We start from the raw sequence: 22,945 nt of genomic DNA on the forward strand, positions 1-22,945 counted from the left end.
CACTGCATACCTTGGCGAGCCCTCCCTTTGGATTTGAACTTTTCTAATGAAATGGCCTTCAATACTTTGGCCACCTGATGCAAAGAGCCAACTCATTGGAAAAAACCCTGATGCTGGGAAAGATTGAGGGCAGGAGGAGAAGGGGGTGACAGCATGAGATGGTTGGATGGTATCACTGATTCAATGGACATGAACTTGGGCAAACTCTGGGAGATAGTGAGGGACAGAGAAACTTGGCGTGCTGCAGTCCATGGGTCGCAGAGTCGGACACGACTTGGTAACTGAACAACAGTGAAGTGAGGGCGAGGGCAGTTCTACCTGTAAATCACCCAGAGAAGACCTTCCTTTCTTCGCAGATGAGCAGAGAGGCTCAGAAGAGCAACTTGCCGCTTCCTGCAGACAGCACCCTGTCTCCTGAGGGTGGTCGCTGCAGACTTACCTCCGCGAGGCTGGCTGTGGGAGTACAGGAGTGCCTGTGACCTCTCAGGGCTCAGGGGGCTGCTATGTCCTCACCCAGGGTCTGGGGGGCCCCGACTCGTTCAGCCATCGTCAGCCTGGGGAAATAGGAGCTGCATGGAAATGGGGAAATGCTGCTGGTGTGGAGCCCTGAGAGGCCTGCAGTGCCCACCCTCATCCTCGGCGGCCGTGAGCAGCCTCCGTGGCCTGGTCTGAAGTGGGGCAGAGAAGGCAGGAGAGAGGCCTGGGGACACGAGGGCCTGGGGACAGGCAGGGCAGGTCTCTTGGCTGCTTCCAGCGTGGAAGACCAGAAGTCAAGGGGGCCTTTTCCTTGACACTCCTGTCCTTTTGAGGCCTGTGGGGTGGTTCTGTCCTGGGCACAGGTGGCCACTCCTGGCATGGTGCTCTGGTCCTGCCTCATCTAGTCGTGGCCATCACCAGAGGAACTTAAAGTTCCAGAGTCCAGTTGAGCAGCATGGGACAATGGCCCTAGGCCTCTGCAGGGGAGACCTTTGGCCTCTCAGGCCGGCTCCCTTGTGGTCAGCTGGCCCTTCGTGGTCTTTTTTGTTTCCACAAACAGTTATGAATCTAGGAATCTGTAAAATGGCTATTTCAGTTCTCCTGCTCCATTTCATGCTGAACACTTGAACCGCCTCCTGGTCTGGTCCAGTGGATGGAGATTCTCTTGAATCTTCCTTCTGTCATCAGGACCACTTTCCTCCCCAGTTTCATGTAGTTGGCATCAAGCAGGAGACAGGTTCTGATTCAAAGAAGGCAACATGTCATGTGAAACTTCCCTGTAGACTTTATTGTGGTTTTTTTTTTTTAATCTTTTTTTATAAAACATTTATTTGGCTGCACTGGGTATGGGTTGCAGCATGCTGGATCTTTAGTTGTGAACTCTTAGTTGCAGCACATGGGTTCCCTGACCAGGGATCAAAACTGGGCCCCCTACATTGGGAGCATGAAGCCTTAACCACTGGACCCACCAGGAAAGACTCCCTGTAAACTTTAGGTATTGTGTGTTCCCCACTCTCCATGACGTCACTCATCTCCTGGTCATGGTTGGGTGGGCTTATCTTTTGGGCCTAACCCCCTCTTCCAGCCCTCCACTCCTAAGCCTGTGTCCTTGCAGAGCTGTATCGTGGGGACAGAGGGTGGAGCCACTTCTTCCTGGATACAATATAAGATCTAGTTCTTTAAGATTTTTGGCCTGGAACTGCTGGGCACCTGGATGGAACGTGTCCAAGAGGAGACCAAGGGTGCAGACAGAGCTCCTGGGGGTCTGCTCCGTGCTGCTGTCGTGAGCACCCAATGGGAAGAAATGGATGCACGGCACCTCTAGGGGCTCTCTCTTCGGGCTGGACCACAGTGTCCTGGGGGAGACTGTTTCAGGTTGGCACTGTCAGTGTCTTGCTGCTTGAGTTCAGGATGTGGCTTGTGGTTCTTTGGTCTCTGGCACCAGCAGATCTGGGAAAACAGGTACCCTTGGGCTGGCAGGACAGCGTTCTTTGCCCTCAGACCCACAGTCTGATCCCTGGCCAGTGTGCAACAGGGGAGGTCTCTGACCAGAGACTATCCGAGACAGAGCAGGGAGCACTCAGGGGTTTCCTGTTTCGGCCCCCAGCCCTCCTGAGGCCCAGCTCCACTTCCCATGCATGGGCTCCTCAAATGCCCTGTATCCCTATAATAAATGCTCACTTTTAAAATCTCTAAGTGGATCTCTGATTCTTGCCATCAAAAGAGGGTTGACTAAGGCAAAGCTGATCTGTCCCCTGGGATGATTTACAACCCATGGACTCAGAGGTAAAGAACTCCTGCCATGCAGGAGATGCGGGTTCCATCCCTGGGTCGGGAAGATCCCCTGGAGGAGGAAATGGCAACCCACTCCAGTGTTACTGCCTGGGAAATCCCATGGACAGAGGAGCCTGGCGGGCTACAGTCCATGGGGTTGCAAAGAGTTGGACACGACTGAACACAGGACAGCAGCAGCCCAGGGCAGAAGACAGACTCCAGAGGCCAGAAGCAGGAGGAGCCCGCTCTGTCTGATGCTTCCCTTCGTTTCCAGGGCAGGCAACATGAGCAGCCAGAGGGCCCCCTGCTGTCCTTGGGCCCTGCTGCTTTGTGAATCAAGGCAAAGGTCCCTCATACCACCCCCTCAGGTCTCCACCTCCACACTCCCCTCCCAACCTCAAGGCCTGTGAGATTTAGGAACTACCAACTTCTGACGATGTGTGAGGTCAAGTGTAGGAAAGTGGCCCCGGAAATATTCCCAAGGTAACAACAGTCAGTCGATCCCAGACCAACCAAGGAATTTCCATGGATGGTAGTGGGTCCCAGGGATAGCAGGAGGAAGGGACATGCAGGTATGCCCAGAAAGGTGTGACTACAAGGGGGGAGCAGGACAGAACCTCCTTTGGACCCCCTTCCTGATTCTAGAAGCCCTCCAGCCCCTGCCTGCCAGCTCCACACCCTTAGAGGCTGCTGCAGGGGTAACCCTGCGGCCCAGAGGCCCAGCCCCCACACAGCCTGCTTGGTCTGCTCCTCCTAGGAATTCAATTATAGCAGCAATTTCCTCTCCTCCTCCACCGGCAACCACGGCTGCCCCGCTGAGCCTCACCTGCTCTCCCAGGTGGGGCTGGGGGAGGGAGGAGACTCGGGCCACCAGCCGGTCTGACGAAAGATTGTTTAGATTGCTTCATCAGGATCTGGCTCAGGAGGGAGACTCGTGGCTTTGACCACTGCCTTGGCACAGTCCCTGCTTCCGAGCCTCACTTGGACTACCTATCAAATAGGCAGATTCAGTATCTTTATCAACCCTTCTCGCCCTAAAGGAGGCTTGGTATGTTTTGCTTTTTCTTGGGGAAACTCTTTTTTTTTTAATTTTTATTTATTTATTTGGCTGCAGTGGGTCTTAGGTGAGGGCTGTGGGATCTAATTCCCCAATCAGGGATCAAACCCTGGGCCCCCTGCATTGGGAACACGGAGTCTTAAGCCACTAGGCCAAGGAGGAAGTCCCGACTGGGGAGACTCTTATCTTGAAAGTGCAGTGCTTTTGTTAGAGTCACGTGAAAATTAGCTTAATAATAATTGTTAAGAGAGGGGTGGGTGGGGAGACAGGACCTGGGGGTCTGGGCTGCTTTTTTCCCAAAGCCCAAAGGGTTTCTAATCCTTCCCAGGTAGTTAGGACCTCAGCTTCCCTGCTGCTGGTGCACTCAAGTCAAAGCACACAGAAAATCCTAAATGGCAGTTACTGAAATTGCACAGGTGGATTATACCAAGCCGGGAAGGGGCTATTTCCATCCTACTGGTGGCAGGACTCAAGTTAGAAAGTGATGGCCAGCGAAGTCCTTCCTTCTAGCAGCTCACATTGGAGGAGAGTGAGGGGAGCAGGAGGCTCTGGGGAGACCAGCCCTTCCTGATGGCAGCCTTGGTGTCCCCAGCTAGGTGCAAAGCTCAGGGAAGTCAGATGGGAAGGGTGAGGGTGGGCACAGCCTGTATTTAACTTTCGACACAATTACAGGTTGAGCGGTCAGGGGCCTCCCTCCACAGCTGCAACTGGGCTCCAGGGGGTCAGTGCTGGCCCTGGACACCCCTCCTTCTAGGGCACCCCCGTCCATTCCCCGAGTAGCCCTGATCCTCGTCTCTGAGTCACCCTTTGATGAGGTTCTGTTTCCTGTCTGCACCCTGTTATTAACTAGACTATTCTTTCCACAACTTCATCCTCTTAACCCCCAGCTCTGTGGGGGTAGCAGTGGGACTTGTCGGGGCTCTGCTGCAGGCCCAGCCGTGGCTTAAGCTTAAGGCACTTCAGGGGACTTGCCTGGTGGTCCAGTGGCTAAGACTCTGGGCCTGATCAGGGAACTGGGTCCCACATGCTGCAGCAAAGATGGAAGGCCCTGCATGCTGCAACTAAGACCTGGTGTGGCCGAGTAAATAAATAAATAAATATTAAAAAATATTAAAAAAAAATTTGAGTCACTTCTCTACTGCAGACCCTCATGAGCAGCCCAAACCCCTATTCCCCTCACACACACCACAAACCAAGCCTGAGCTGGGGGGTCCCACGGACAGGTGCATCCTTTCCTTCCAGGGCTCCGTGGTGGCTGCTATGGCCACTCACAAACTTCTCATACTTCTTTGAACGTGAGAAACGCTTGTAATTGTTGCACACACATTAGTAAGTGCAGATGAGCAGAAGAGAATGAGAAATTGCCCGAGGTTCCACTTGGAGACGATCATGGTTTTATGCCTTCACTCCAGGTACCCCGCTATTTGTCATCAGCTACTCACACTTGTTAAGACGCTGAGTACCTTTCAAAAGAGCCATTTCCACATCATTTTCTTTATTGACAGCCCAGTGTGTGAGATGCTCATTTTGCCAGTTTCTCCACCACCCCATGATGGTGCCATCAGGGCTGTTTCCGGGATTGTGAATAATGCTGCCAGGAACATCCATCCATTTAGCAAATATTTCCTCCAACATGCTCAGCTATGGGCACCCTCTGCGTACTGGGCTCACAGCCACTCACAAAACAGAAGCCTGTGCAGACACATCTCTGGGCATATTCTTGACAGTTCTTTCAGCCGATGACTGGATGGGGCATTGCTGGGCTAAAGGGCACACCTTTGCCAGGACTCACCCTCCCAAAGGACTGTACCCATCTGAGTGACTCGTCAGAGAGCCTCGGTGGACAAAGCCTGATGGCCTCTCTGCTCCAGACTGACCTGGCCTGGGCGCAGGCATGGCTGGAGCCAACAGAACAGGCCCCAGGGGGAGCTGAGAGAGGAACCTGGTTCCTGGGCCCAGGTGGCTGGTCTTGCCACCCCTTGCAGTCCTTCACCTGGTGGCTGTTTTCCCAGGCTCCAAATTTGGCTTCTGAGTCTGGGCACTGAATATAATCGTTGAAATTGGGCAATCCTCCATAATTCAGACGTGTGCGCCCCCACTCAGCTCGGAGGCTAAGCCCTTCCAAGAGCGTCTGGCGAGGGCAGAGGGCACCCAGGCTCCCACCCGAGGCCGCTGCGGGGCGGGTCCGGAGCAGGCCCTGCCCCCACCCCCACCCCACCCCCAGCCCAGGCCTCCACCCCTGGCCCGGCCGCGCTCGGGCGGATGCCCAGGTAGCCCAAACCTGTTGGGCAGGTTTGGAGAGCGGAGAGCGGGCGGGACGGAGAAGGGTGAAGGATGCGCGGCCTGCCCCGTGCGCCGCTCGCACTCTCGGCTCCCTGAACCCGGTCCGTCCACCCGCAGCCTACTGGCCGACCCCATGGTGCGCTCGCCCGACCTCCTGGCGGCCCTCCTGGGCCTGGGCCTGGGGGCAGTCCTGACCCTCCCGGGGGCGGGCGCGGCGGGCTGCAGGGCCCTCGGCCCGGCGGAGCGCCTGGTTTTCGCCCCGGCGGCCAAGGCCCGCTGGCTGGCCCCTCGCGTCCGCGCCCCGGGACCCCTGGACTCACTGTACGGCACCGTGCGCGGCTTCCTCTCCGTGGTGCAGCTCAACCCCTTCCCCGCGGGTGAGTGCGCCCCACCCCCGGACAAGCCTGGACGAGTTTGGGTCCCCAGCCTCACCTTAACCGCCTGTCCACCGCGGGGCGCGCCCACCCTCATCAGCCACTTGGAGGGCAGGGTCCCAGCTCTCCCCACCCCCGTCTTCCTCCCCAGAAACTCCCAGAGCATCACCTTCCTGAGTGACCTTGGGGAAGCCCCTGTTCCTCTCTGAGCCTCCGTTTCTCGGCCCTAGAGTAGAGAAGATACATTCAAAGTTCTCAAAGAGCCGGCTGAGGTCTTCCCTAGGACTGGTGTTGCGAGGGGCTTGCAAGGACCAGGAGGGACGGCCAGACCACCGCCCCTCACTCCCCCCAACACCCCCCACCCTGCCCCCAGCCTGTCCCTAACTCTTAGCTGGGAGGGTTGCTAGACCAGGCCCCTTCTCTGCTTTTAACCAGCTTTCCTGCTGCTTTCCTACCCCGGGGGCCCAGAGGGAGGGTTGGGCCAGGCCTGCCCTCAGAAATACCCTCCTGTATCCCTGCGGAGGCCAGGGTAGGTGGGCACTGGTCTGTGGTGACACTGCCTTCTCTGAGGGTGCCGGGTGGTGGGAGGACCCCCTCTGGAGAGGGATTAGCCTGGCAGTGGGGGTGGACACAGAGGCAGGGCCGCTGACCCCAGACTCAGCTTGACTCTTTCCCTAGAGCTGATAAAGACCCTGCTGAATGAGCCGGCCTCTGTGAAGGTGGATGAGGTGAGCGTGGAGGCGGTTTGGGGGAGGGTGTTCAGGTGTGAGCATCTGGGGCAGGAGGAGACAGGCCTTCTCAGCTGAGCCCACTTGGCTGGGTGACCCCCAGGGTGGGGTTCAGGCATCGCTTCCTCTCTTCTGTGAGCAGTCCACAGACCTGATTTCAGACTACAGTTCTGCCCTTAAGTGGTTGTGGGGTTGGCGTGTGTGCGTGCTAAGTTGCTTCAGTTGTGTCCAACTCTGCGACCCTATGGACTGTAGTCTACCACGCTCTTCCGTCCATGGCATTCTCCAGTGGGTTGCCACGCCCTCCTCCAGGGGATCTTCCCGACCCAGGGATCGAACCTGTGTCTCTTATGACTCCTGCATTGGAAGGTGAGTTCTTTACCACTAGCGCCACCTGGGACAGGGAGCCCCAACTCCCTGGACTTCCTTTCCCTTATTTGTAAGATGGTAAATAACAATATGGGGCTTCCCTGGTGGCTCAGTGGTAAAGAACCTGCCTGCCGATGCAGGAGAGGCAGGTTCGATTCTTGGATCCGGAGGATCCCCTGGAGAAGGAAACTGCAAATCCACACCAGTATTCTTCCCTGGTAAATCCCATGGACAGAGAAGCCTGGCGGCTACCTTCCATGGGGGTCACAGAAGAGTCAGACATGACTTAGCGACAAATAACAGTAAGGACACTGTGCCCCTCACAAGGAAATAGGAGATGTGGGCAAGGTGCCCCCTGCCCCCCTACCCGCTTCTGATGTCAGGCGGCAGAGGGCTGGGGAGGGAGGGTCGGCACAGCCCCTCATGCCTCGCCGCTGGCCCAGGTGGTGCGGTACCAGGCCGGCTACGTGGTGTGCGCTGTGATCGCCGGCCTCTACCTGCTGGCGATGCCCACCGCGGGGCTCTGCTTCTGCTGTTTGCGCTGCCGCCGGCGCTGCGGTGGTCGAGTGAAGATGGAGCACAAGGCGATGGCCTGCGAGCGCGCTGTCCTCGTGACGTTCCTGCTGCTGACCACCCTCGTGCTGCTGTGAGGGGCGCCCAGGTCAGGCGGGAGGCGTGGGCCAAGGCCCGAGGGGCCATGGGCATCCAGCCAGCAGCCCCCTCCTTCTCCCCCATCCCCGCAGGATCGGTGTGGTCACTGCCTTTGTCACCAACCAGCACATGCACGAGCAGATGGGCCCCAGTGCCGAGGCTGTGCCGGAGACCCTGCTCAGCCTCCGGGGCCTGGTCTCCGAGGTGCCCCTGGTGAGCACCGAGTAGCCCCTCACCCCCACACGCCCCCAGGTGGGCGGGACAGAGCAGGGTGGGGCCTGCAAATTCCTGCTTAGCCCACTCATTAGAAAGGGTGCCTCTTCTAGCGTGCACCTGACTGCCCCCTGCTGGGGAGTCGCGTTCATAACCGCAGTCTTGCTATTCTCAGGATGGACGCCCAGGTGCAGGGATGGTGGGAGGAAGGGCCGGGGAAGGCATGGGAGCCGGGCTGTTCCGTGACGGGGAAGAGCAACCTCCTGCCCTGTGTTTGCCTAGGAGCTGCAGGCCGTGGCAGAGCAGTTTTCCCTTCCTCAGGAGCAAGTCTTGAAGGAACTTAATGGTGAGGGTTTGGGCTGGGTTCTGCCCTGGGGGCCCTCTCATCCCCTCATCCATGCCCTTGAGGAGGTGGGGATCAGGCCCATCCCGGCGGCATGGCACTCACTCCACTGCAGAGCACCCCGACCCAAGAGGAGGCGGAGGGAGGGTGGGGAGGCCCGGCCGCCCTGCAGACTGTCCTGTGCTCTCCAGGCGTTGGCAGCAGCATCGGGAAGGCGATCCACTCCCAGCTCAAGAGCACCATGTATGAGGCGCTGGCCTCAGTACTCAGCCTGGGCCAGGGTGAGTGTCTCTGGGGGGCCCGGCCCCACCCTCGCCCAGCCCTACATTTCTTCTGCCACCTCAGGGGCCCCACTCCTGCCTTTCTGCACTCTCTGTCCACTCCTGGCTTCATGTGCCCTGGGGCCACTTCCATTATAACTACAGAGATCAAGGACCAGCAGGCCCCTTGGGCTGGGGGAGGGAAAGATGCTCCGACTTCCCCCAAGGCCTCTGAGGATGCTGGTAGCAGCAGAGACCCCTCAGTCTGGATGTGGGTCTCTCAGCCCTGCAGGTCTCTGTGGACCACCTCCGAGGCCTGAACGCCACCTCTGTGGAGCTGCAGGAGGGGCAGGAGGCCCTGGCACCGGCTCTCCATGGGCACCGGCAGCGCCTCCTGTCACTACTGCAGGAGCCCCCCTGCCAGGGCTGTGCAGGGGCCCTGGACAAAAGCCACACCCTGGAGCTGGGAGCAGACTTCAGCCAGGTGCTGGCCCAAGACTGAGTCCTCTTGGGGCGAAGGGGGCTGCTCTGCCCATGGCTCCAGGGCAACCTGTGCTCCAGGTGTCTTCTGAAGCGAACACCCAATCCCTTTCTCCAGCTGCCCCTCCTCTGTCCACACACCTGGGGTTAATGACCATCATCCTGTACCATGCTTGTGCCAGTGAGCCTCACGTGACTTAACTGCTTTTTTTTGTTTATTTTTTTATTTTTGGCTGTGCTGGGTCTTCGTTGCTGCTCTGGCCTTTCTCTAGTGGTGAGCGGGGGCTGCTCTCTGGTTGCGGTGCCCAGGCTTCTCACTGCCGTGGCTCCTCTTGTTGTGGGGTGTGCACGGGCTTAGTTGCCCCACAGCATGTGGGATCTTCCCAGATCAGGGATCGAACCCACGTCCCCTGCATTGGCAGGTGGATTCCTAACCACTGGACCACCAGGGAAGTCCCGGTTTAGCTTCTTGAGTTCTCACTATCACCCAGGGCTGTCGGGGCTGTGGTGCTCCCCATCGTGTACATAAGGACACTGAGTATTCAGAGGCCTCTGCCCCCATCCTTCCCCAGGGACCCCTCCCAGGCTTCTTCGTGGTCTTGGTCATAACAACCCCCTCTCAAAAAACCGTTTCAGGTGCCCTCTGTGGACCACGTCCTACATCGGCTGAAAGGCGTCCCAGAGGCCAACTTCTACAGCATGGTCTTGGAGGTGAGTGTCCCTGGTCTCCCTGACTTCTCTCCCACCTGCCTGGGAACTCAAAAGTGAGGGACCTCAGTTCTTCCCTTTTGGGGTGGGAGCCCAGTGGAACCTCAGGCTTGGGTCCAGTCAGGGCCTGACCTACCACGTGACACTCTGGACTGGAGGCTCACGATGCTGGTCCTTGCACGCACAGTCTGGTGGGGGAGGTAGGCCTGGAGTTCAGAAGGAAGGGCTAGGATCCTCATGAGGTGTGGGCTGGGGATAGCTAGGGAGCAAGCTCACACCCTGAGCCCCAGAAAACAGGCAGGTTCTCCTGGGTGGAGACAGGCATGTGGGCAGGGTGCAGGGTGAGTCAGCATCTGTGACCCAGGGCCTGGAAAATGCCAGGGCTGGGAACTGGTGAGTCAGTTGTGCTGGGTGACTATAGCAAACTATTCCAGGAGGAAGGAAGTGGAACCGGAGGCTGGAAGAATAGCCCAGAGCTGGACTTTAGGGAAACAGAGGGTGCTGTGCAGAATGGCTGGGATAGATGAGACACTGGCTGGGAGTCTACTGCAATAGTCCGGGCAGGAGGGTCGAGACAGAAAGGAGCCGCGTTTGGGGGAGTTGAGTCAGCTTGGGCTGAGGGAGGGGAAAAGGACCAAGACAGCAGAAGGACGCGCATTTCCCTGATTTCCTGGGCTGGGAGCACCATGAGGGATGCTCTCCCTCCAGACCTGGTGAAGCAAGGGTCCCCCAAGCTGGGCCCCCCGGGTGGAAAGCAGGAGGCACAGCCTCGTTTGGTTCCGGCAGGAGAACACCACCTTCAATGCCCTCCCGATCCTGGCTGCCTTGCAGACGGCCGACATGATCAGCGGTGAGGGCCTGCCCAGGGGCCAATTGGGCTATCCAGAATGCCCCCCACCCTACCCCTACCAAAGAAGCTTGTTGAGAAAGGGGCAGGGCAGTGGGGTGGGGGAGGCTGAAGGCTGCCCTCTTGGGTGGGCAGGCCCGCTAGACCATCTCTATGCATCCCAGATGTTCCTCCTGTCTATCTCCTCCTTCCTGGGCCCTGGGGGGTCTCCCCCATCTCTTAAGCCCCTGCTGCTTTGGGCAGAGCTGAAGAAGGTCGTGGCTGAGCAGCCCAGAGGGCTAAACACAATGGGAGAAGCGTTCCCAGTCTGGGAGGCAGCTTCTCGCTGGAGCCAGGCGCTGGAGGAGGTCGAAGAGCGCAGCCGCCCCTTCCTGGAGGAAGTGCAGAGCTATGAGAGATACAGGTGTCTGGAAACCTGTGGAGGGGGGGTGGGCGGTTCAGCCTGTCAGCCACCCGGGGCCCAGTTTCCAGCCCTAGTCAGCCCTCCTTGTACTAAGTGCCTGCCTCCATTTAAGCCAAGACCCCTTACTCATTGGGCCTCCATGCCCCCAACTTAGCTGTGCGCCCTGGGGATCTGAGCCTGAGGACCCTATAGGAAGTCCCACTTCTAAAGCCCCAGCCTCGGGGCTAGGCGCCTCCCCCAGCCAGTAGGTCCTCAGTCAGCCCCCGCTTGTTTCCCTGATGCCCACCTCCTCCTTGGCAGGTGGATTGCAGGTTGCGTGCTGTGCTCTGTGGTCCTGCTTGTGGTGGTCTGTAACCTGCTGGGCCTCAACCTGGGCATCTGGGGGCTATCTGCCAGAGAGGACCCCAGCCACTCGGAAGCCAAGGGTGAATCTGGAGCCCGCTTCCTCATGGTGTAAGAAGGCCTGGGGGAGAGGGGAAGGGTCTCCGCCTACCGGACTGGCACTTTCTTCTCATGCTCCTCGTGTGACTACAGGAGCCGGTCCTGGGGATCAAGAGACTGAGCTCTGCTCTGGCTCTGGGCCAACTTGCTGCATGGCCCTGGGTGAATTATAACCCAGCTGGGCCTCAGGGTCCTTCTTTGTATAAAAGGGTTGGCCTAGAGCAGGAATGGCAAAGAAGAAGCGTGTCCCCTTCCCCACTGGTGGCAACTATGGTAATTGATGGGTGCCTTTCTCTATGAGCCCAGATGAATAATGGTGGCTCAGCTGTAAAGAGTCCGCCTGCCAATGCAGGAGATGAGGGTTCGATCCCTGGGTCGGGAAGATCCCCTGGAGAAGGAAATGGCAACTTCACTAACTATAATAATCAATGGGCACTTTTCTCTCTGAGCCTCAGAATCCTTCTTAACCCAGTGTCCAGCCATTAGCAGGTGGCACCAGAGGCAGGCTCTATTTGCCCTCTCTGAACTAGATCATCTCGAAGGCCAGGGCTGCCACATTCTGCTGTGCAGGCTGGGCACTGCATAAAGGGGCCTGGCCCTTTATGGGTGAGTGAGATCCAGCCCACGTTTCACTCCCCAAGCTTCATGAAGAAGCTCTGGATGGTCGTACGGGTCCTACCTATGCCATAGGTGGCTGTCCCTGCTGGTAAGTCATGGCTGGCCATGCCAGGTAGTCGTGTTGAGGCTGAGCCCTGGAGCTGGCCACCTGCAAGTGCCCTTGGCCCAGAGACCGGCAGCGCTGGCTCTTTTTCTAAAAAATTAATTTATTTATTTTAATTGGAGGATAATTACAGTATTGTGATGGTTTTTGCCATACACCAACATGAATCAGCTATAGGTATACATGTGTCCCCCTCATCCTGAAGCCCTGGCTGCCCTCTCCTCTAGGCTGCCAGCCAGGGCATGGAGTGGGGATGGGGTGGGATGAGGTGGGGCAGTCGTCAGTTCTGAGTCCTTCCTCCTGCCCTGGAGGCCACGTCCTGTGAAGTCCTCTCCCCAGAGGGCTCTGCCCTGGGGCCGGCTCACTGACCAAGGTGGTCCTGGGATGCAGAATGGGGATGGAGAGCATGGTCCAGGGCATCCTCCTTGCTCAGGCCATCTCAACCGTTGTCCCCCCACCTTCCTCAGCGGTGTGGGCTTCAGCTTCCTCTTCGCTGTGCCCCTCATCATCCTCATCTTCTCCACCTTCCTGGTGGGCGGCAACGTGCAGACGCTGGTGTGCCAGAGCTGGGAGAGTGGAGAGCTGTACGAGGTGGGCTTACCTAGCCCTGGGCCCAGAGGGACATGGAAAGAGATAAGGGTAGAGCTGGAGGTTCAGAAGGAAGTTTGGAGCCAGAGGGGGCCAGAGGGCAAAAGGGACAGGAAAAATGATGGAGACGGTTAAGAAGAGAGAAATTCACCAATAAATAAGGAGTAAGAGAAAAGAGCCAGTGAGTCCCTAGGCCCCAGGCAGGGACCTCGAGGGATGGCACCAGACATGAGCCCCTCTGTTTCCTAACACTAAGTCTGGGAACTGGGGATCCTGGTTCCCTATTGCACTAAGCAAGTGAGCTGAGATGCTGGCCCAGATCCTCTGCCGAAGAGCAGGCTGGCCACCCACCTAGAGATTCCTGGAGAGAGTCCCTGCCAGGATTTAGGGCCCAAGAGTGACTGGAGATAGAGGCAGGTGTGGGCTGAAGTCACAGGGATGTGGTCTCTGCTGAGCCAGGGCAGCAGGGGACCAGGCCCTGGGAAGCTGTGCCATATTCCCTACTCCCTGCTCCAAGCCCATTCCCTCCTGCCCCATCCCCAGTTTGTAGACACTCCAGGGAACTTGCCACCGTCCATGAACTTGTCCCAACTCCTTGGCCTGAAGAAGAACCTCAGCATCCTCCTGGCCTACGAGTGAGTGGGCAGCCTGGGCTGGGGGATGGGGTGTGAGGAGGCACTAAGGTGGGTGTCCCGTTGGGATGACACACCTGCCCTCCTTGCTCTCACCTCCCATGTCCATCCCCAGGCAGTGCAAGCAAGGGGCCGTGCTCTGGACTGTCCTGCAGCTCAATGACTCCTATGACCTGGAGAAGCACCTGGATATCAGCCAGGTGAGAGAAACTTCTGGAACACAATGGGGACCCCCGTCCTGCAGGTCGCCCCTCTTTTGGTCTTGCCTTTATGGAGGAAACTTCTCCTTCGACCTGAGAAGTCTGCAAGAGCGATGGAGGTGCCTCCGGGGCAGAAGAGCCAGGTGCAAGCTCAGGGCATGGCCCAGGGCTAGAGCCCAGGGAAGGTTCCAGAGTGTGTGGGTGGGTGCATGAGTGCCTGGAGGCTGTGATCAGCTCAGAGTGCTGTGCTCCCAGGAAAACTGAACACACCTGAGGTTGAGACTGGACAGGGTGGTGACCGTGAGGGAGAGGACTCGAGTGTGTGTCCTGACCCAGGACAGGCATTGGTTGGGATGCTCCAGTTGGGAGTGGGGAGGTTGGGGAGGGGTGTGACAGTGAAAATGATGGTGATGAAGTTGGGTACCACTAGAGTAGGGCTCCCCACAGCCCCCTCCTGAGCTCACACAGCCTGTAGGTGATGTCAGGATTTGAACCCCCACCAGCCTGTTCCCTTGCCAGAACTTGGTGTGTAGAACTGGAGAAACTTATTCACACTGGCAAGAGACAGTTCTAGAACAGAGAGAAGGAAAGTCTACTTCCCGAGAGGAGACGTGCTTTGTGAATGTGGCTCTCTCACCGGTGCACAGAGGCTGTAGAAATACCCGTCCAGTCCTCCCTCCACTCCTCCTGAGACGCTAACTCCTGATTCCGCCCCCTCTCCTTTCTGAAAAATATTTATTTAAGTATCTACTTGCATTTTCTGCCGCTTTTATTTTTTTCATGGCATTTTCGTTGTTGTTGCTTTATTTTTATGCATTTATTTTTAGGCCATGCTATGGGGCATGTGGGATCTTAGTTCCTCAACCAGGGATCAAACCTGTGCCCCTGCATGGGGAGTGCAGAGTCTTAACCACTGGGCTGCAGGGAAGTCCCCTTACAACTCCTTTTGAATTCGCCATCTGTTCCTAGCCCACAGCATAGCATAGCCAAGTGGTCCAGATTTTCCGTCCCAACTCCATGTCCTAAACTGTATAACCTGGGGCAGTTTCCCTAACACGGTAGCCACCTCCTCCTTCAGCATCTCTAATCAGATGGGAGGTCGACTGAGCAGACTCTGTCCTGGTGGGAGGCTACAGGGTGAAAGCTGGCCAGGGAGGGCTTCTGTGAGGGGCCTGGGCACTGAGACGAGGTCCCATGCTCCGCTGACTGGAAGGAGGGGGAGCTCTCAGCCCCGGTCCAGGGAAGGGGTCCAAGTCACAGAACAGCTTCAGGTCCAGAGGGATCGGAGCAGCCCTCAGGGGCCATCTGGCAACATTCCAAATATGACCTTAGGAGAACTTGTCCTCAAAGGAGGTAATAGTGAGCTGATGATGCAGAGATAAGTAAGACAAGGTGTGCCTTCCCGGGCCCCAGGAGGGCTCTGCCCATCTGGAGACACGTGTACCTGTCTGTTACTGATGCCTAAAACCTCTAAGGTTCTGGGCTCTGAGAGGATGGGCCTTTGCTCCCCTGAGGAAGGCAGTGTGGGGGATGGGGAGAGGTAGACTGAGCCGCATCCTCTGATGCCCCTCCTGGCTTCAGCTTCTCATCTGTGAAACTCGGGGCTGAATTTCATGCCCTTTAAATCTCTCCCAGCAATGGTTGGAAAATGTCGAATCCCTTTTTAAACCGCTCTATCTTAGAAATAATTTGGCCATCTAATGCGAAGAGCCGACTCATTGCAAAAGGCCCTGATGCTGAGAAAGATTGAGGGCAAGAAGAGAAGGGGGTGACAGAGGATGAGATGGTTGGATGGCATCACCGACTCGATGGACATGGGTTTGAGCAACTTCCAGGAGATAGTGAAGGACAGGGAAGCCTGGTGTGCTGCAGTCCAGGGGCATTGAGTCGCAGAGAGTCAGGTACCACTGAGCAGCTGAGCAACAACAAATCGTAGAAATGTTGGTTATGTCCATTCATTCATTCATTTATTTTTGCCCATTCATCAGACTTGTACTGAACCTATCACGTGTGAACCTCTGCTCTAGACACTGCTGGTTTGATACAGAGTTGAGCAGACAAGATGGCATTCTCATGGGGGCTGATGGCAATAAACAAGCACCCACATAAGTAAATAGCATTCTTGGTGATATAATTAAGCACATAGCCTGCGTGTGTTAGTTGCTCAGCCATGCCCAACTCTTTGCAGCCCTGTAGCCCGCCAGACTCCTCTGTCCATGAAATTCTCCAGGCAAGAATACTGAAGTGGGTAGCCATTCCCTTCTCCAGGGGATCTTCCCTATTCAGGGATTAAACCTGGGTCTCCTGCATTGCAGGCAGATTCCTTACCATCTGAGCCACCAAGGAAGCCCAAAGCACATAGCATACTATGTGTTAAATAAGTAAATACCATGCTATGAAGACCTTAATACAAGGTGATATAATAAAGATGGGCCAAGGAAGCTGTTTCTACTGGGTGACCTTGGAAGGTCTGTGTTGCTGTCCAGTAGCCAGATAGGTGCTGGAGGAGAGCTGAGTCTTGGTGAGGGTGAGTTGGGGATAGGGAGCGTGGGGAGCAGAGACCTGCTAGGAGCCTGTCTGGGGCTGGTAGTGTCCTCAATATTCAGAAGGAGGGCCTTGAGGGGTTCCTCACCTAGGATAGCAGCTTTGGGGTCCTGGCTCAGCCATCGAGCATGGTCCCAGCCTGCCCCCTCCCTCCCAGTACACCATCAAGCTGCAACAGGAGTTGCAGAAGCTCAAAGTGGACGTGAAGAATCTGGACCTGCTGAGCCCAGCCGCCCGCCGGGACCTGGAGGCTCTGCAGAGCAGTGGGCTCGAGAGCATTCATTACCCTGGCTTCCTTGCCGAGGTCAGCAGTGGGCACCTCAGGCCAGACCTTGGTAGATCAGAGGAGGTGGGGGTGGGTTACTGTCTCACCTCATCTGGGCTCTCCATTCTCCCTTGACTTCCCTACATGTCTCTAGGGCCTCTTCTACTGGGGATGTCCCCAGACCCTGTGCCCCAGAGTGCCACACCCCACCCCTGCCCCGTCCCAGGCTGGGGGGGAGTGAATGTGCCCCACCCAACCACAGGTGTCACTGTCCATGATCCTGAACCCACTGCTGTTACAAAAGCTGGTGGGAAGTTGCCTCTCCATTAGGTTACACCAGAGAGTGCCTCATTTTTTTTTTTCCTTTCCTAATGGAAAATGTCTCATATATTTCACAATTTCAGGTCAAACCCACTGTGATTGATGTGTTGTTACAGTAGACTTAGCTGGTGTGGGTACTTTCGAAAATACTGGGAATTCTAGGGTTGGGGGAGCCGGGGTTCATCCCCTCTTGGCCTTTCCTGTCTATCTCTAGATTCAGAAGCCAGTGGTGAATAGTGACGTGGAGAAGCTGGCCCAGGAGCTGGAGGGACTGTCCCAGACCCAAGTGAGAAGGGAGCAGCGACCCTGCTGGGCAGGCTGGAGACAGAAGCCAGGGAGAGGGGATGGGCAAGAATGCCTGACTTGGGGAGGTGTGTGTGTGTGTGTGTGTGTGTGTGTGAAGCTGCTTTAGTTGTGTTCGACTCTTTGTGACCCCATGGACTGCAGCCTGCCAGGCTCCTCTGTCCATGGAATTTTCCAGGCAAGAATACTGGAGTGGGTTGCCATGTCATCTTCCAAGGGATCTTCCCAACCCAGGGACTGAACCCATGAATCTTATGAATTGGGGATGGGATGAGGGCAAAGGCAGAGGACTAAGGACCCCCACCACCAAGGGCTGAGACCCTGGGCCCCTCACTGGGATGCAGGGTCAGTTTTGTAGGGTCAGTTCTGACTCAAACTCTACCACCAATTCGCTGTGGGGCCTTGAGCAAATCTTTCTACATCTCTGGGCCTTCATCTCTAAAGTAGATTATCCCCCATCTTAGATCAGATGCTGTCAGATGTGATCTGACATCACAGCTGGGCAGGCATTACTAGGTGCACACGGCTTGTAGCATCCACAGGATCTGATGCTGTGAGGACAGTGGGATCGGATGTCATGACAGTTGCCTCTCGAAGCTTAAAATCTACTGGAAAAAAATATACTTTGTCTTTATAAATATTGAGAGTTTAAAAAGTTCTCTTTGAGACATCTCACAGACAGCCCTCCCCAGTTCCCCCATGGTGGACAGAGCAAGTGAGGGCTGAACTTGGAACTTGGGCTCAGGTAGGCCCCCAAACCCAGATGTGGTCCACGAGCTTCAGGAGGCCTCAGTTTCCTGCCTCTGAGCCCAACCTCTGATTCCCGCACTTTCCATGCCCTGCAGTGTGTCTTGTTGAGCAGTTTGGTGAAGGGTATGTTGGCAGGGGCTGTCTTGGCCTGGGCAGAGTGCCATTCTGATCTGTGCCCCCTCAGGGCAATGCTACGCTGGGGCAGAAGCTGCAGGAAGAGGCCCGAGGGCTCCAACACCTCCATCAGGAGAAGATCCTCCCACAGCAGAACCTTGTGGTACGTCTGGATGCTCAGGGAGCTGGGGACCTGGAGAGGAGATGCAGGGAGGGGACGTGGAAGAGGAAGGGGGATGCTGTGACCCCTCCCTCCTACCCAGCCCTTCCCCTAACCAGCCCTGATCTCTCTTTCACAGGCTAAACTCAACCGCAGTGTCCAGGCACTGGCATCCTCTGCCCCACATCTCCAGGTGGCCACTAGGGAGGGCTGGGGAGGGTGGGGTGGGGCAGGTGGGCAGTAGAGGGAGGAAGGACGTGACTTTCAGCTGACACGAAGCCTTGCCTGCTCTGATCTGTCCCAGTGGAGGCGGAAGGTGGGGTGGAAAAATGTGAGGCTGGTGGGCAGAACCCACCATATACGGCCTCTGTGTCCTTGGGGCCTAACATCCCCCACCCCAAGTTGAGTGTGTTGTGTGTCGTATGTTGAGTTAATGGATGAACAAGTGAATGAGTGGCTGTTCCCTGATGGATCCTCTCTCCTCCCCCACAGTCGGAGATCTCAGGTGTCCTGGACAGAGTCACTCACCTGAAAGAAGAGCTGCCGACCTGGGCCACCCATATCCTGAGGAATGTGAGTGGGGGCGTGGGGCAGGGACAGGGGTCAGCCTCAGAGTTGGAGGTGAGTTGAACGGTTAAGGCACAGGGGCCTCACACCCTATGATTCTCCAGCCCTGCTCCCTTACCAGGGGCTCCCAGAAAAGACAGCTCAGCCTGTCCTGATGGAGCCAGGCATGGGGGACAGGGCTGCTGGCCTGGGGACTCTTACCAGCCCAGGACTCCTCTCTTCCTTGTAGGAAAGTGAGTGTTTCCTGAAGCGGGAGATGGGCTACTTCTCCCAGTACATGGCCTGGGTGAGAGAGGAGGTGAGTGGGGGCTCAGACCCTCCTGGCCTCAGGCAAGCTCCCAGCTATTTCCCTTCCTCTGCCCGCTAGAGCCCTTGGGGGTGCCCTGGACCCAGACTCCCAAACCTGGCATCTGGATGCTGAGTTCTGCCCACCCCCAACCTCTGCCACAGCCCTTCTCTGAGGCCCGAGCATGGCCCGGCTGGGACTGGTCAGCGTCGCTCTCTAGGACGCGCTGTCCATCGGCCCCTGCCCCTCCTCGTGCTGGTCCCGCGCCAGCCTGTCTGAGGCCGCGCAGCACTCAGAGCCCAGCTCCTCCCGCGGGCCCTCACTGATCACAGCTTCTGCAGGCAGTCTGCCACTCGCACCGGGCTGAGGGGGTCTTGCTTAGCCTGAGCGTGTTTGAATGCGTGTGTGGGTATGAGCGTGTGCAGTGCACTCTGTGTGCACATGTGTTGTCCCCCAGTGTGAGTGACTTAGAGGGAGGGCATCTCTGGGCACACAGCAGGGGCTTAGCACAGGCTGGTGCTGGGGTGGGGAGCGCGGGAGGCGAGTGGCGGGACGAGGTCAGGGGGTCCTCACTGCTCTGTGTTTCCCTGCCTGGGCCCGTCCCGCATCCCTGTCGCCTCTCTCTGAACACCCGTGGGTCTGGGAGTGCTGGCATGTAGCTGCCTCATGTTGACACCACAGGTGACTCAGCGCATTGCCACCTGCCAGCCCCTCTCCGGAGCCCTGGACAGCGGCCGTGTGATCCTGTGTGACATGGTGGCTGACCCCTGGGTGAGCGCCCTGCCCCAGCTCACCAGGGCTCGTGGACGGGGAGGCCGCCGGCGGGGGGCAGCATGAGCCCACACCCCGGTCCTTCCCCTCAGGCCTGAGGTCACATCCCCGCACCCCTCGTTGAGTCCATGGGAGGCTGGGGGTGTCGAGCCGTGTGGGAGGGTGCCGCTCCCAGCACAGTGTGCTGACCCCACATCCTCTGTCCCAGAACGCCTTCTGGTTCTGCCTGGGGTGGTGCACCTTCTTCCTGATCCCCAGCATCGTCTTTGCTATCAAGACCTCCAAGTACTTCCGTCCCATCCGGAAACGCCTCAGGTGAGGACGCTGCTAGGACTAGGGGTGGGGGCAGGGGCTGAGGAAGGAGCCCTTTCAGCTGCTGGCCCCGGCCCCCTGCTGCCTACCCCCACTTCTTGAGACACACACCCCTCCAGGCCAGGGAAGCCTATGCCTAACCCCAAAGAGTCACACATTCTGAGGTACTCCAGGGCCAGAAAGTTCTTCCGTGTCTCTGCCCCGAAGCCTTCTTGCTGCAACACACCCACAGTTCATAGCTTTGGGGAACTCTCCTCTTCTGGGCTCAGCTTGTTCCTGTGTCGGGGCTGAGGGTCTGGGCCTGGGGCTCACACACTCATCCCCTGCGACAATGCTGCAGCTCCACCAGCTCCGAGGAGACGCAGCTCTTCCACATCCCCCGGGTCACCTCCCTGAAGCTCTAGGACCCCAGTGAGTGAGTTTTCCCAAGCCCGTAATTCCTTGGTGCCACGGGTTGGGGCGGGAAGGGAAGGGCTGGGATCTGGGGTCCCCAGGGCCCAGGAGGAAGGTTCTGGGATGTGGCCGGGACGGACGGGCCTGCGCTCGGCTCTTCCCCTCCCACTTCCTCGCCCTCCCCCATTTGGTTCTTAATCCACAGCCCGGATATGGCCGCAGGGTGGTACAGGGGGCTGCCTGCCTCCCCACTGACTTGGCTGGGACCAGAGGACTTCTGTCACCTTTGCTGCCAGAGCCCAGGCTGGCATCCAGGCCTGGGTTGTCCTGTCTCCAGTTACCAGACACCCTCTTGCTAATCCCTTTGCACCCCACTTTCTGCTCATGACCCCTTCATTCATTCATTCTCAAAAACACACTTGGCTTCTTTTGAACTTCAGAGCCAACAGAACCTCCCAGGTGTCTCCCTTCTCCTCCTCCTCGCAGTATATCAGCACCAGGAAGAGCCTGTTGTCTGCCTAGAGGAACCCCCCCAGCCGCGGGGGTACAGAGACCCTGCCCAACCCCGTGCTGCCCCATCCCCTTCCCTGCGCCTCTCCCAGCCCCTTGCTCACCCCTTCCTCTCCTCTGGCCCCCACTTGCCCTCTTGGCTCTGTTTCCTCCCCGGCCCTCACTTCCTCCCCCTGGGAAGCCCTTTCCCCCTGTGTCCCCTCTGTACCTTATGCCACTATCTGCTGACCCCGAGACCTCTCCTGTCCAACCACACTGATGAGGTAAAGCCATCAAGCAAGCCTGGGCCAGCTGCAGGCTCTGCCTCGTGTCCCCTGAGCCCTCCACTCCTAGGGCACTGGGACCATCCCTCCACAGACCCCGGCCTGGATTTCTGGCCCCTGGGAGTGCAGGAGGCCCATGTGAAGGCTGAGCCCCCGCCTGCACCTTGGGCTGGGAATTACGCTGCTGCCCCTCTGCCCTTCTCTGAGCACTGGCTCCCTAGGAAGGGACCTAGGGTGTGGGCTGCCGTGGGGCTCACCCTCGGCACCCCAGTCAGTAGCCTCTTCAACAGCTACCCAGCTTTTCCAGGAGAGATCTGGTGGCCACAAGAGGATTTTGCACAATGGCCCTTACTCCTTCAGCCCCATGCATGTAGCCAGGTGTCATCCCATCTCCATCTTTGTGTCAGATCCTAGTTCCAGAAGTGGGGAAGAGGAAGAGAGACAACAGGAAGCGGACAGGACCTCGAATCCATTGAAGTGTTTTCACTTGGCTAAGCCTTGGCCTTGGGTCTTTCAGCTCTCCCAGGCTGGGGCCCTGGATGTGGCTGGTGTTCAATGAGTGTGGAGAGGGAACTTCAAGGCCTCCTCTGACCACAGGCATCCAGGGGTCACCCCGACAATGAGCAGATGGGCTGGGGCCCACTCTGGGAGCAGTCAGACCTGGCTTCACTCTGGGCTCTAGTGTATGGTGACCAGGTACCTTGAACATGATCCATGGGTCCTCCAGACCTCAGTTTTTCCACCTGTAAAATGGGAACAGTCATAGCCATCTCATATCTCATACGGTTGTAAATAATGTAACAATGTGTGGAAACCCCTTGGCAGGGGTCACAAAACAAATACTCAAATGCTGCCATTTCTCTCTGTTTTTTTTTTTTTTTTTGCCATGACTACTCTGGGCCAGGGGCAGAGCTGGGTCTGGGCAGATACAAGCGAAGAGGGAGACAGGTTCCTGTTCAAAGGAGCAAAGCCCTTTAAGATAACAATCTGCTGAGTTTTCAGGGGGTGTCTATTTTTAATTGCATCTTACAAACCAGCAACAAATTTGTTACTAGAAATTGGGATGGTGTCCCAATTTTCACTACTGCCAGCACACTCTCAGACCAACACCCTTAAATGTGGCACAGCGCCTCTTTTGGCTTTTCCCAGAACACTCCTGGCTTGCTTTTCATCTGTTGTCCAGCACGGGGAACTGTAGCGCCTCGCATTTTAAGAATTAAATTGATGGGATAAAAACAGAAAATGATTAAAAATAATTTCTAGTTCTCGATCAATATTGCCTTTTATATATTTGACCAAACTAGGTATAGTTTAAGTTCAGTAACTCCCTAATAAGGAGCCTCTGTGAGCCTATTTCTATTGTCTGTTGTTTCTCTCGGTTTTTGTTAGTATTGTCTCCTTGCCTACTTGGAAAAAATTAAATGCCACATATTTTATCTGTAAATCTATAGAACTAATTTGAGGCAGAATGAGGTTAACTTGGAGAAGGAAATGGCAACCCACTCCAGTGTTCTTGCCTGGAGAATCCCAGGGACGGGGAAGCCTGGTGGGCTGCCGTCTCGGGTCACACAGGGTCGGACACAACTGAAGTGACTTAGCAGCAGCAGCGGCGGCAGCAGCGGTTAACTTGCTCTGTGAGGATTATGTGTACATTGGGCAGATGGCTTGCGATCCTGCAAACCAAGTTGTTTTAATTGGCTTTCAGGGACTGAGATGATTTGCAGTGCCTTGGAGCACTTGTCTGTTTCCAGTTCATTCATACTTTGGGGATGAAACCATCCGGGGTCCCAACCTAAAGCAAGAAGGATTTTTCAGGCAAGCCCCCTGCTCTTGGTGGC

At 56.9% G+C, this 22,945-nt stretch overlaps 1 protein-coding gene across 5 annotated transcripts; it reads left to right on the top strand.

Moving 5' to 3' along the window:
- The first annotated feature begins 5,607 nt into the window (after positions 1-5,607).
- PROM2 (prominin 2) lies at positions 5,608-22,363 on the top strand. 5 transcript variants are annotated; one of them, XM_005212379.5, is made up of 24 exons: positions 5,608-5,967; positions 6,643-6,692; positions 7,505-7,707; positions 7,805-7,925; positions 8,208-8,271; positions 8,460-8,549; positions 8,813-9,012; positions 9,645-9,719; positions 10,503-10,566; positions 10,807-10,966; positions 11,267-11,419; positions 12,596-12,719; positions 13,260-13,351; positions 13,464-13,548; positions 16,250-16,396; positions 16,893-16,964; positions 17,916-18,008; positions 18,145-18,198; positions 18,498-18,578; positions 18,802-18,870; positions 19,540-19,629; positions 19,838-19,944; positions 20,282-20,356; positions 20,540-22,363. In XM_005212379.5, exons 1-23 carry the CDS (start codon positions 5,724-5,726, stop codon positions 20,343-20,345), a joined length of 2,502 nt encoding a protein of 833 aa, XP_005212436.1. In that variant the 5' UTR covers positions 5,608-5,723; the 3' UTR covers positions 20,346-20,356; positions 20,540-22,363. The 5 variants fall into 5 exon arrangements, with proteins under 5 accessions (XP_005212436.1, XP_010808075.1, XP_005212435.1 ...); XM_010809773.4 differs by having other exon boundaries at positions 21,515-22,363; XM_005212378.5 differs by having other exon boundaries at positions 20,282-20,352.
- The last annotated feature ends 582 nt before the right edge of the window (positions 22,364-22,945 follow it).

This window comes from Bos taurus, chromosome 11 (genome assembly GCF_002263795.3).
Source record: "Bos taurus isolate L1 Dominette 01449 registration number 42190680 breed Hereford chromosome 11, ARS-UCD2.0, whole genome shotgun sequence".
NCBI lineage: Eukaryota > Metazoa > Chordata > Mammalia > Artiodactyla > Bovidae > Bos > Bos taurus.